The sequence below is a fragment of the Lepidochelys olivacea genome, assembly GCF_965140295.1.
Source record: "Lepidochelys olivacea isolate rLepOli2 genome assembly, chromosome: 14".
NCBI lineage: Eukaryota > Metazoa > Chordata > Testudines > Cheloniidae > Lepidochelys > Lepidochelys olivacea.
The window spans coordinates 13,774,770-13,788,869 of NC_140424.1; the positions used below are offsets into that span (position 1 = coordinate 13,774,770).

General features: G+C 46.5%; 2 protein-coding genes across 4 annotated transcripts in view; one reads left to right on the forward strand and one right to left on the reverse strand.

Annotated features, from left to right (window-relative positions):
* The window catches only part of ACSF2 (acyl-CoA synthetase family member 2), a 58,753-nt gene that overhangs the window by 16,281 nt on the left and 28,372 nt on the right, over positions 1–14,100 (reverse strand). The gene's annotated exons all lie outside the window — the stretch shown is intronic.
* Positions 629–13,909, forward strand: CHAD (chondroadherin). The gene is made up of 4 exons (XM_084648022.1): positions 629–1,463; positions 6,315–6,478; positions 6,701–6,846; positions 12,988–13,909. Exons 1-3 carry the CDS (start codon positions 684–686, stop codon positions 6,840–6,842), a joined length of 1,086 nt encoding a protein of 361 aa, XP_084504148.1. The 5' UTR covers positions 629–683; the 3' UTR covers positions 6,843–6,846; positions 12,988–13,909.

A 14,100-nucleotide genomic window follows, 5' to 3' on the forward strand; every position in this document is an offset into this window, starting at 1 on the left:
ACACTGAACCTACCCCCAATTGCTCCCAATCTCACTCAATCCTCGCACAGGAAATAAGTGGGAGATGGACAGAATAAGGATGCCAGGGTTTGTCCCTATATAACAACAGGGTTTCTCCCTATCTTTAAAGCCTCTGAAAATAGTTCAAGATTCCACCCATGTTAAAATGTCACCAGTAAACACATGGAAAACATCAGTACAGGAGGGGTGGGCCCTGTACCAGTTAATGATCCCTGCCATACCCCCTGAGTCTGGCACTGAAGGGGGACAGGTTCTGTGTCCCCTATCCCTGGACTTGGTTCTCCATCTCTGAGTCACCGAGGGCTTTATCACCACCTGCTTCAGTGGGGAGCGAAGAGATCCCCCCAAAAGGCAGATACACACGCTGTTTTCTCTGCCCATTTACCTCCCTGTCCCATGGGGAAAACTGCTCCAGCCTGCTGTCTGCAGCACAGCAGTGGAGGTTTGAAGAAGCCCAAAGGGGTTAAAGTCACACTGAACTCCCAAAGTCAGTCGCTTCCAAGTCAGAGTCTGGCTGCTGCCTGCGGTTTGTGGGAAGGGATTTCGTTTTTTAATAACAGCATTATAAATAGGGCTGTGTTCAGCTTGCTGCAGACTCTCACTCGCTCGTCTCCCTCCTCCTGCCGCTGCTCTTCCCTCCTACACGGATCCCTGTGCTGGCCATGGACCGGTCAGCCTTCTTCCTCAGCCTCCTCAGCTTGCTGGTGTGCCTCCTCCCTATCCTCCAGGCATGCCCCTCGAGCTGCCACTGCCATGGAGGAGAGCTCCAGCACGTCATCTGCGACAACGTCGGGCTGAAGAAGATCCCCAAGGTGTCCGAGCAAACGCGGCTCCTCAATCTGCAGAGGAACAACTTCCCCGTCCTGCCGACCAACGCCTTCAGGGAGATGAAAGGGCTCGTGTCCCTCCACCTCCAGCATTCCCAGATCAAGGAGATCTCCAGCGGTGCCTTCCGGGGGCTGAAGCAGCTTGTCTACCTTTACCTGTCCAATAACGATATCAGCGTCATCAAGATGGGTGCCTTCGACGACCTGTCGGAGCTCACGTACCTGTACATGGACCACAATAAGATCTCGGACCTGCCCAAGGGGCTCCTCTCCCCACTCATGAACCTCTTCATCCTGCAGCTGGGCAGCAACAAGATCCGAGAGCTGAGATCGGGGGCCTTCAGCGGTGCTAAGGACCTGCGCTGGCTCTACCTCTCTGACAACTCCCTCTCCTCCGTCCAGCCCGGGGCCCTGGATGACGTGGAAAACCTAGCTGTCTTCCATCTGGATAAGAACCAGCTGAGCACTTACCCAGTGGCTGCAATGAGCAAGCTGAGGGTAGTGGAGGACCTGAAGCTTTCTCACAACCCCATGAAGGTCATTCCCGACTATGCCTTCCAGTCCTTCGGGCGCTACATGGAGACCCTCAGTCTGGACAACATGGGCCTGGAAAAGGTAGGTTCCTTTCCACCCTCCCTCCCCTTTCAAATCGAAACGTAGGGCCTGGTTCTCTTCTCACTTACAGTGCTGTCACGCTTCTGTCCTGATCTGCATGGGTCTGAGGAAAAGGAGACTCAGGGTCACAGTTTTGGCAGAAGGGTGAAGGGTTCACTAGCAATTAAAAAAGGCACCTGAACCTTTGAACATCCACGTGATGAATAAAAACGAGAGGACCCCCTCCTCTTGTGCTATGGGATGCTAAGCTCTCCTGGGCTCACTGAGCCCAGCGGAAGGGCGGTGGGGCCCAGCTCCAATGGGAAATATATTCTGGTGCTCTGAAATAAATGAGCAAAGACCTCCCAGCCTTGGGAGGTGGGGTTGGGGAAATAAGAGGCAAGGGGCTGCCCCGTGCTCAAACTGGCAGGACACAGTGGACTGGTAGAGCTGAACTGCCCCGTCTCCTGAGCTGCAGCCTGTACCTGCTGTCGGTTCGAAGTGTGGGGGGAAGGAGATTCCTCCAGAAGCATTATGAATAGCAGCAGTTTCTTCCTAGTGCAGTGCAGACAGGTACCCAGTGCACACATGTCCATCTTCTACCTTTTTTAAAAAAAACTTCCAACTTTACACTCTATAAAGAAAGGTTTGTCTATTGATGAGCTCTCAAGAGAAACTCTTGCAGCCTTTTACAAAGGAGCCCTGTTTCTACCCAGAGAGCAGGAGGGACATTCAGGTAACCCAGCAAAATACCCCTCTTTTTCTCATGGAAAAAGTCAGGGCCACGGGTAGGAGCATCACGCTGAAGGAGCTACTTGCAACAGGACCCCTGGAATACCAGGCAGTAAAGGCACATATCCAGCTCAGGAAGGACAGGACCTCAAAGCAGCAATGTCCCACATTGCTCTGTTGGGATGCAACAGGATGATGAAAGAGCAGCTCAAAACATCCCAAGATGCTGTGCCAAGAAGCACAGGGATGGAGAGTATCCAGGGGAAATAGGATAGCACCTCACAGCAAGGCAGTACCTCATCATGTGGTGCAGAGGGATGGAGAACATCCCAGTGAAAAAGATGAGCGCCTTCTAGCAACACGGAGCCAGCATCATACTGTGCTGGGGTGTGCAGAGCATCTGCATTCAGAAGGACACAACCCAACAGCAGCAGAGAGCTGCCCAACGGTGTTGGGAGTTAGAGAACATCCACGTTACAAAGGCAATACAGCATCCCAGAATGCCAAGCTAGGAAGCTGGAATTTATCCAGGTTGAGGAGGACAGTATCTATAGCAGCACAGTGTCCCTTCGTCGACATTTCATCTCTTTCCTATTCTCGAGATTACAGTCCCCATACGGATTGGTGTAATCAAACTCATTCACCTGGAAATTATCTGCTGACACATCTATGGAAGGACTCCACAGATGACGAGCATGTCATCCTTCAGTGACGCTGCCATGTCACTACTGGGGGCATCAACTCAGATTCTATCTGGTCTCATCACGCATAAATCAGAAGATACAGATTAAATGTGAAACTAGATGCAGAGACACCAGAGACAAGATGAGATTTAATGAGTCCAAGATGTTGGGATGCTCAACAGATGCAAGCGCTCTTTATACCATCAAGGAATTAGCTGAACAAACTGGAAGTCTATGAATTCAGTCTAGCTATGCAGTGACCTTGTTAATCTGGAGAACAGTACCTTGGGCATGAGAATGGAATTTTACAGCAAACAGATGTCGAGTAAGTTCTTCCATCTGTTTGATCAATACGTTGCTAGCTAGAGATGAAGGGTTTAGTCATTGCTGACTTACAGGCGTGCATTGCCTGAAGTCCATAGAGTTATATTCACTCTCACCAGTGGTGAACTTGCTCAGTGGATCGATGGTAGTTCTTTGTTATGTGTATTATCTCGTGCTGCATTGCTGTTTTAACGGGGTTGTCTCGGTATAATTCTGCACATTGACTGTCCCTCATCTTTCATACTTTTTGCCATCATTTTAACAACATTCCAATATAAAAAACTACCTCTGATATCATCTCACATCTCCTGTAGCTTCTTTCAGATTGGAGAGATCCAACCACATGTAACTGGTCGACAAGGTGCATAGAGGAACCATTTCATCCACCAATGGAGTCCCTTCTGGGGTGGAACACAGCAGCTGTTTCACAGTGCACACACCACTTCCTTTGTATGCAAAAGTGGAAAAGAATGCCAGATCCAACCTAAACTGCAGAAGGAGTTTGGCTAGGCAGAACAGAATTATACAAATTAGCCAAGACACGAGGGTTAACACCGCTAGCTTTGCAAAAAAGTGCTCTTGATGCTTTAAGGACCTACTAGTGGTCAGTAATCGACAGGAACTTTGTTTGAGGTCTCATATGAAATATGGCACTTCCTGCAGCCAAGTGCCCTCATAACAAAGTCTGGACCATTTGATTAGTACAACCGAGAGAGGCATGCCACCAGATGATCATTCCCATTTCACTATGAACACGGTCAGCCATGGTTGCTCCACAGTTTTCATTTTTTCACTCTAAAGGTATGTCTACACTGCAGTCAGAGGAGCAACTGCACCCATGTGTAGACACACCCGAGCTAGCTTTGATCTAGCTAACTTGAATAACAGTAGCAGTGAAGTCGTGGCAAGGCATGTTATATAAGCCCACCTGGGACCCTGGGTAATTATTTGAGCAGCTAGCCCATGCTGCTGTGGCTTTGCTATTGGTTTTTGAGCTAGCTAGATCAAAGCTAGCTTGGGTACCTCTACACGTGCTGCAGCCACACCTGACTGCAGCCTAGACACACACAAATTAGTTTTCTCCTCACGCTTGCCAAAGGCCTTGTATCCATATGACCCATGTGATCCATATGTATGTATGTGAGTCTCCCTGGACACAGTGGCCAGGTGATGGTGGTATTTAAAGTATGCAATGGTGATAATATCTGTGTTGCAGCCATTTCCCCACCCCACCCCCCAGGAAATACCATTCTCAGCTCCTCTTCTCTGATAGGGTTGGATTCTTCTGTGTGGTTTCAAAATTCTATAGCCACTCGGATGTGCGAAATTGTTCCAGATGAGAATCCCTGTCACTGTTGCAATTAACATCACCATTGTCACACCAGAAAAGAAAGAGATCTTAAACAATTTTGCAACTCTAGTACTGGGAAGTCCTCTCACACGCACGGAAACAAAGAGACCAGACTCTTCTCCGAAGCTTTAAACAAAGATATTATGACACCCATTTCTAACAGGGCTCAGTACCATATTAGCTATGTGCCCCCCCAAAAGTGAACAATAATCATCTTGCATCTACAAAAGGACCTTCATCTTGAAGGATCCCAAAGTGCCTGAAGCTCGGAGATAAAGCACAGCAGCTGTTTAACAACACACGGCAGCATTACAAAACAACTGGAACAGGAAGTGAAGTAGAATGCCATATTAGATTAAAACCGCAGGGGGAATTTAGGTGCTCAGAACGGAATTACTCAAACTGGAATTTGGCCAGGACACTGGCGTCAAACACCCATGCTGCACAAAGCACCAGAAGTGGTCAGGACCTTGGTTTCACATCTCATCAGAGAGACAGCACTGGCAGCAGCATAGTAGAACCCGCTGGGATTTATTCTGTGCTGAACCATAGGGGGCTGTCACCTGCTGACTTCCCAAGACTACTCACTGCAGGACTTCGGAGGTCTCTTATACAAGCACTAATCCAACCCGACGCTGCTTGGTTTGTAAGATCTCCCAGGTTTGCAGCCTGAGATGGCATAGCTGCAGGAGCTGGGACGCACACTGAGAGGACATGTCTGAGGAGTGATCAGTGAGACATGAAAATACACAGATGGGTATTTGACACAGAGCTTTCTGGTGGACCGATGGATGCGTCTCTGGAGATAACAAATCTGTTTTCTCCCCTTCCCACGGTTCTGAAAAGAACAGGAAAGGGGGGGAAGAAAACAAGTTTGTTATTGCTAAGAGAAGCACCCATGCAGTCAACAGTTTCCTCTGTAACCAATGGGCTGCAGGGAAGTTTGCGCTGATGGGTTTGCATTTTACACAAATTCTTCCAAACTAAGTCCCTATGGACAAGTAGGATTGGGATGGGGAGAAGGGGAGATGGCTAACAGGAGGTGCACAATTGCCAGTTTTCTCTCTCTGGCACACTGCATTTTACTCTCAGTGCGTGAAGGGGGCTATATTTTAAAGCCTGCCCATAGGCCACGAACACACAGACTTGCAAACAACCCATTAGGGAGGGGAGGGAGAGGGAGAGAGAGAGAGGTGAGGAGACCAAGGCACTGGACGCCTGCCCTGCTGCATCTACAGCGCTCTGAAGCCAAGTGTAACTTTCCACTCAGAGCCCACGGGGCACTGCCAAAGCCTACAGGCCCTTCAGACTCCACAAACACTCCCTCCATCAACAGTTCCATGAGCGGGAACGCAACAGGGACTGGGAGGAATTCCAGCCCTGGAAAGGTTTGTACCCAGGAAATGTCGCGGCCCATTTAGAGAGGAGGAGCATGCTTTAGAAACAAATGGGACTGGCCTGACCTCAGCTTTTCTTTGGGCTATATGGAGGGGCCTGTGGAAGGCAAGGAGCAAATGGGGAGGGGCTTGGGCTTTAGCCACCCTGTGGTGGGAGGAACTAAAATCCATCACTGAAAAAGAAAAACACCTTCCATGCTTCTGCCTCCTGAATCCCTCCAGGGAGCCATGGAGGAAATTCCTTGCTCCTTACCCTCTCCCACTCTCTCCAGCCCCGCTGCTGTCACTAAAAGCCATGAACACAGGCGGCCTGGAAGAGAAGGGAATGGAGAACATCCCCCACTCACCCGAGTCACAGCGATCCGCATCTCCCCTTGTGCTTTAGTTTTCAGATAAAGCATTTGCTGGAGTGACCACACTGAAGACTGTTCACATCGAGAACAACAGACTTAACCAGCTACATGGGAACTTCCCGTTCAGCAGCCTGGAGAACTTCACCCTGTCCAATAATCCTTGGCACTGCTCCTGTCAGCTAGCAGCTCTGCGCAAGTAAGAGACACTCACTTCTCTCTCTCCCCTACCCAATCTGGTGCCCACTGACCAGGTCCAGGGGGAAGGTCCCGGTTAGTTGTGCCCGGTGAGGAGGAAGAGGCAATACCAATAACTTGACACTTGGTCAGTAATGCAGTTTCCGGTCTCCTCTGGCAGCCCACGTGAGCAGTAGTCTGTCCCCTTCTGAAGCTTAGGGGTTTTCTGTTTGTCCTTCCCCAGGTGGTTGGAGTCCAGCCGCTCCCGCCCTGATGCGGTTTGTGCCTCACCATCTCAGTACCGAGGGCAGCAGATAAGAGACACTGCCGCACTCCGCAGCTGCAAACTCCCCACCAGGAGGCCCAGGAAAGGAAACCGCCATTAAACAGGTAAGAAGCTTTTCACAACCACACCCTGTTCTTCTTCCTTCTCCTTCCATCTCACACAGACTTAAACCAAGTCCTGGTCCCCCTGAAGTCAATGGGAGTTTTACCCTGGACTTCACTGAGACGAAGGATCACCTCCAAAACAGTTAATCCATTTACCTGCCATGACCTAAATGTATAGGTTATAAAGCCAGAAGGGATCATTTTAATCATCTAGTCTGACCTCCTGTATAATAGGCCAGAGAACTCTCCTGGGCTAATTCCTGTTGGAACTAGAGAAAATCTTTTAGAAAAACATCCAACCTTGATTTAAAACATTTCCAGTGATGGAGAATCTCCCACAACTCTTAGTATGTTGTTCCAATGGTTAATTACCATCATTGACGACAAATTGTGCCTCATTTCTAGTCTGAATTTGTCTAGCTTCAACTTCCAGCCATAGGAACTTGTTGTACCTTTGTGAGCTAGATTGAAGAGCCCTTTACTGCCAAAGTTTTGTTCACCACATAGGTACTTACAGACAGATCAAGTCACCCCTTAATCTTCCCTCTGGTAAGATAAATAGAATACACGCCTTAGTCTCTCACTACGGTAGAACCTCAGAGTTACGAACACCTCAGGAATGGAGATTGTTCGTAACCCTGAAATGTTTTTAACTCTGAACAAAATGTTCTGGTTGTTCCTTCAAAAGTTTACAACTGACTTCATACAGCTTTGAAACTTTACAATGCAGAAGAAAAATGCTGCTTTTAACCATTTTAATTTAAATGAAACAAGAACAGAAACAGTTTCCTTACCTTGTCAAGTCTTTTTTTACTAGTTTACGTGTAACGCAGTACTGTACAGTATGTGCTTTTTTTTTTTTTTTTTTTGGTCTCTGATGCTACCTGATTACGTGCTTCCGGTTCCAAATGAGGTGTGCGGTTGACCGGTCAGTTCATAACTCTGGTGTTCATAACTCTGAGATTCTACTGTATAAGGCATGTTTTCCAATCCTTTAATCATTCTTGTGGCTCTTCTCTGAACCTTCTCAAATTTATCTGCATCCTTCTAGAACTGTGGACAGCAGAACTGGACACAGTATTCTCGCAGCAATTGCATCAGTGCCAAACACAGACTTACCATAACCTCCCTACTCCTGCTCCAGATTCCTTTTATACACACAAAGATCACTGTAGCTCTTTTGGCTACAGCATCAGACTAGGAGCTCATGTTCAACGTATTATCCACCATGACCCCCAAGTCCTTTTCAAAGACACTGCTTTCCAGGATAGAGTCCCCCATCCTGTAAGTGTGGCCTACATTCTTTGTTCCTAAATGTATGACCTTAGGTTTGGCCACATTAAAGCACGTATTGTTTGCTTGCACCCCACTTATCAACCAATGCAGATTGCTCTGTATCAGTGACCTGTCCTTCATTATTTACCACTCCCCCAATCTGTGTGCAAACATCTGCAAACATAAAATTATTGCTGATGAAGTTTTCTTCCAGCTCATTGATAAAAACGTTAGCATAGGGCCAAGAACTGATCCCTGCAGGATCCCACTAGAAACACACTCACTTGAAAATGATTTCCCCATTTACACTTACATTTTGAGATCTATTATTTGGCCAGTTTTTAATCTATTGTGTGCCATATTAATTTTGTATCCTTCTAGGGTTTTTTTTAAACAAAATGTCACGTGGTACACCAATTCACACGCCTTACAAAAGTTTTAAGACTATTTCATCAATACCATGACTTCTATCAACCAAACTTGTGATCTCAAAAAGAGATATCAAGTTAGTTTGATGGGATCTATTTTCCATAAATCCATAATTCCATTGACTGGCATTAATTACCTTCCTTTAATTCGTTATTGATCAAGTCCCATATCTGCCATTCCATTATTTTGCTTTGGATTGATGTCAAGCTGACAGGCCTAGAATTACCTGGGTCATCCTATTTACCCTTTTGAAATATTGGCACAACTTTAGCTTTCTTCCAGTCCTCTGGAACTTCCCCTCTTTTCCAAGACTTACTGTTAATCAACATACATGGTCTAGAGAGCACCACAACCAGCTGTCTGAGAACTCCTGGATGAAAGTTATCTGGACCAGCTGATTCCAAAATGTCTAGCTTTAGTAGCTGCTTTTTAACTTTCTCCCAAATTACTGTTGGAATGGGAACTGTTTCATCATCTATATCATCTAGCTTTTCCCCAAATATGGAATGAATATTTGTTGAACACTTCTGTCTTTTCTGCATTATCATTGACAATTTACCATTTCCATTTAGTAACAGGCCAATATCACTGCTAGGATTCTTTTGCTCCTAATATACTTACATTCCTTAACTCTGCTGGCCATAGAGTTCGCCTTCTGTCCTTTTGCTTGCCTTATCAATTTTCTACAATTCCTACCTTTTGATTTATATTCATAACTATCAACTTCCCTTTTCTTCCATTTGGCTTGGGCGTACATAATTATTTTTATAGCTGCTTTCACTTCCCCTCTAAGCCAGGCTAGTTTTTTAACCAGTGTAGCCTTCTTTATTGAATGTGGCTTTTGGGGTATCTTGTAAAATGGTCTCAAACAATTCCTAATCATCATTCACATTTTTCTGTTCAAATTCTCTCTCTCAGCTGATTTGGCTCATAATTGTTTTATGAAACTGGTCCTTTTGAAGAACCAAGTATATGGGTTTGGACTTTATTCTATTTGCACATAACAAATGTGAACAAATCATGATCATTTGTGCCTAAGCTACCATTAATTTTTAGTTACATGATCCATTTCTCTTTGTCTGTCAAGACGAGGTCGAATATAGAACTCCCCCTGGTAGGATGCAACACTTTTTGAGGCAGAAAACTGTCATCTGTAATATTTAGAAATTCGGAGGACATTTTAGTTCTGTCAGATCTGCAACAGGTCATCAGATTGAGGACCCCATCGATAATGCAGTTTCCCCACCATATACAATACAGATAAGTGCTTAAGGAGCCTGCCATCCTTTTCTCTAGTGTGATTCACAGCAGACACCAACTAGTACCCCTTCCTATGCATTATCTGTTAGGACACTGATTTATTAGCATTCAAGACCATTATCTTCCAAGCTGTCAGTGACTCAGAGACAGGTAATGCCATTTTTGACAGAATGCTGCTCCCCTTCCCGTTTCGCCCACTCAAGCCTTTCTTAGTAGGTTATGACCATTGATTTTTACGTTCTAATAATGTGACTCCTCCCCTCAGGTTACAATAATACCAACTAGGTCAAATTTATGCTCACAACTGAGCAATTCCAATTCCTCTAGTTTAATACCTAGCTCCAGCCTTGGTGTAGAATAATTTAGCAATTTCTTCTCTTCACGTCCTTTGGTGACTTGATTAATTTTGTTCTCAACAGCTTGATTTTCTGCTAGATGAGTGCTCATTTGTTCCCTCTTTTCACCCTTCTCTTGTAGTTTAACGCCCTCCCCTCCCATCAGGCTGGCTCCCCTTCAAGAGTCTTCATTGCCCTAGCAACAGTGGATGACACCACAGTCTCTGAGCCCGCAGCCTTCTAGAGCCGTGATGGGAATTCTTTCCTGAGCGGCTGTGATGGTGTCAGCTCCACAGAGCAAAAGCAGACTCTCAAATACAGGCCTCAGAGGGCAAGTAAAGGTGAAATATCTATTTAGGGTATGTGTACACAGCAAAGAAAAACCCGTGGCTGGCCTCTGCCAGCCAACTCAGTCTCACAGGGCTTGGGCTGTAGGGCTATTTCATTGCTGTGTAGCCTTCTGGGCTTGGGCTAGAGCCCAAGCTCTAGGACCCAAGCCCAGAAGGCTACACAGCAATGAAACAGCCCCACAGTCCAAGCCCCGCATCGGCTAGCACAGGCCAGCTGCAGGTTTTTCTTTGCTGTGTACACATACCCTTAAACGTTAGGCCAAATTCATCCCTGGTGTAGACCCAGTGAAATCAATGGAGTCAAACTAGGGATGGATTTAGCCCACAGTCTTGTCTTGACTAGGGATCATAAGCCTTTTATTTTTCTAAAGTTTCCCAGTTTTCTTCCCAAAAGGCCTTTCTGGGGGAAGTGGATGGGTCAGGGGATTGGGGATGGGACACTCAACCATTAGCCTCTGTCAAATGTGGGCAAGGTGGGTAATGACCAAAAATCACTGCCATCAGACAGCTGGGCAGTGAGCTCTATGCAATACGCTGGTGGCCACAGTGTAGTTTTCAGTGGAACATCATCCACGACCCCACCTGCATTCTTGCTGGCACTCTCAGTAAAGAAGCCAGTGACTGCTTGGGCTGCAGAGCCCGAGCTACTCTCATATCCTAGCAAAGGTCTCTCCAGCTCAGCTTGGAAACCCATTGGCAGGGCACAGTGGGGAAAGGTGGCACCAAGGCCACCCATCTTGTACCTGGTTCAGTATCTAAGCAGAAGACTTGGCTCTCCTGGGGTCAGCTCAGCACCTCGTTTATTTATTTAAAGCACTGATTTAAAAACAAGGCCTTGTGCCCTGGAACATGGTGTCCTGCTGAGCCCAGAGCTGTGCCCCAGAGAAGGGAGAGCAGAGACAGCAAACGGGTTTTGAATCAGAAGGTTGGTGCAGGAGGTAGGAAGGTAAGAGCAGGGAGGAGAAAGGGAGAAGGTGACACAGGAGATAGGGTTGCCTGGGCCATAAGCAAAGATCTTGTTGATCCTCAGTCTGGACACTGATATGCAAATACATCACAGACCCATCTCCCTCTGTTGAAAGCTGCTGAGTGTATTATCTTAAGGATTCAGAAAACCAAGAACCTCACCAATGTTTTACTGTGCCCTCTTGCACCTCAGCTGCTGCTCAGCGTTTTGTTTGTCTGACGGCCTGATCCAAAGCCCACTGAAGTCACTGGAAGAACTCCCATTGATTTCTACGGGGCTTTGGATCAGGCTCTAAGTTTGTAAGCTGTGTGGACAGGGACCTTTTCTTTTTTGATTTGTAACATGCTGGGCACCTTTACGGCACTGTTTAAGTAACAGTGACAACCACTTTTACTGCTCTAACAGAAGAGGTAGGGAGCAGCCACTTGTGGCTCTCCGATTCCCAGTTCACCAGGCCCAAACTTTGTTTTCTACATCCATGGCTAAAGAGATGGTGAAAACAAAGCTATATGTCCTGAGTGCCAGAGGAGATACCAGCTCTTCTACCCCTTCCCGGAGTGATGCCATTTCTCCTGGACGGCTGGCAGATGTTATTGATTACAGATGCAAATACCAGCCATTCCAGGCAGGGCTGGTAGACTTCCGCACTGGAAGTGGAAACTTTACTTTTCTAAACCACAGTGCTTAACTTAGTGTATGTAGGAGACTCTCCCTTCTCGGGCAGGAAGAGGAGAAAGCCAAACCCCCATTCCAGAGCCCTCCTCCAGAAGGGTGGAATAACAAAACGACGATGATAATAATACTTTGCCTTGAGATCCTCACATACAGGGTGCTCTACAAAAGCAATTTCCCAACATCAGTGAACTGATTCTCACAACTCATGAGTCAGAGAATTTATCCCTGTTGTACAGATGTGAAAACGAAATACCTTCAAGCTAGGCACACAGATCCATCCTAAGGCACCTAATTAAGTGTCCTGATCTTTACAAGGGTCAAATACCTACAGTTTCCCCTGCTTGCACTGAGAGTTGTGCTCAGCACCTCTGAGAGGCAAGTGACTTATTGAGATGCCTATATATACTGATTTAAGGTGTAATCTCTATGAATGACTTGTGCCTTTTAGGTGCCCAGCTTGAAACATTTTAAGAGGGTCTGATTTTCAGAGGGAAGGTGCTCTGAGAATCAGGCTTCTTTGCAGTGTCTCAGCCCAGGCACCCCAAATCACTTGTTGCTTTTGAAAATCTAGGCCTCAGGTGTGTGTGTTCAGGCAGCCAAGTTTGAAATTTTAGGTAAGTTACTTAAGAGTTGCACAGCAAAATAGTGGAAGAGCCAGGATCACAGAACCCATCGGCCTGGTGTCCAGTGGAAACTGGGGTTGTTTGGCACCTCTGAAAAGGAGGTCAGGTGTCTCCTGACTCACAGTTGTGTAAGCCATTCATGAGACCATGAAAAAGCCTCAAGTCCCTGGATCTGCTTAAAAAACCTTTAAACATAGATTCATTTTCTCCCTCCTCTGCCCTAACAGGCCCTGGTATGGCTTGTCCAGGTGACTGGCCACTTCAACTAATCAGAAAACTACTGACTCCATCCAAGTCCACCCATAAGCTTCTACCATCTGTCAAGAGACATTTCTGATGTATCTGATCACCTCTAGCCTCCTCACAATCCTCGCCTATCTGCTGACTGGAGGATGGAATCCAACTTTTCAATCTTTTCCAACATCTATGTATTTTAAAAGAGGCATTTTTTAAACTAAACTATGCATGACAATGCTAACACAAGCTAACCTAGATCCTGCCCGTAAAACACAGTCATCTTCCCAGAGGCAACCTAAACCCATGTCCCTGATTATCCTGTTTGTCTCCATCTTTCTCCTTCCAGTGGGATGCAAGTGAATAGAAAGCCATAAGGGTTCCTCCCTCCCCCGACCCCTGACTGCTCCAGAAGGAAAGCCATCCCACTCAACTCATGCAGACAGAAACCTCCTCCAACCTGAGGAGGTGATCCCTGCAGGTCAGGGCAGAGGACCACAGGTGAAGCAATGTTCAGGGTTCAGTGGACCTGGAGAGTGAGTTTCCCTTACAGTCCAGCAGGGGGTGATCTCTCTAGGTCAGGCTGAGGTCTGCTAGTGTTGGGGAACCTCAACATTGAAATAGCTTAGAGATTGGATTCTCTTCTCACCCCACAGGAAGGCGGTCTCACAAAGTACCTACATATGTAAGGGGAGAGGTTTGCACCGTATCAGCCTATATCTGGGGAGCGATCTTGCTCTCCAGTCCTCCTCCTCTTCTCCCCACCCCTAACCCAGAAAGCCTAGCGGGAGAACAAGATGACTATGGTTTATCGTCATGGATTTTACAATACCACAATTTCAACTTAACTGCATTTTTTTATCTAAAGATTTATATAAATATATATAAATATATATATATTTATTCCTCTGTAACTGAGTGTAAATGACTCTTAGGAGGATGAAAACTCCTCTTACTCTTATATAGAAAACAAATTGTATATTTTCTTATGTACATCTTCTGTATAAAGCTCTCGCTGCAAAGATGCACTCAGCAGGTTTCCAAGTTTCTGCCTGAGGCCTGGTGACTCATGCTGCAAACTGGGTGTGAGTCCAGCTACACAGCTC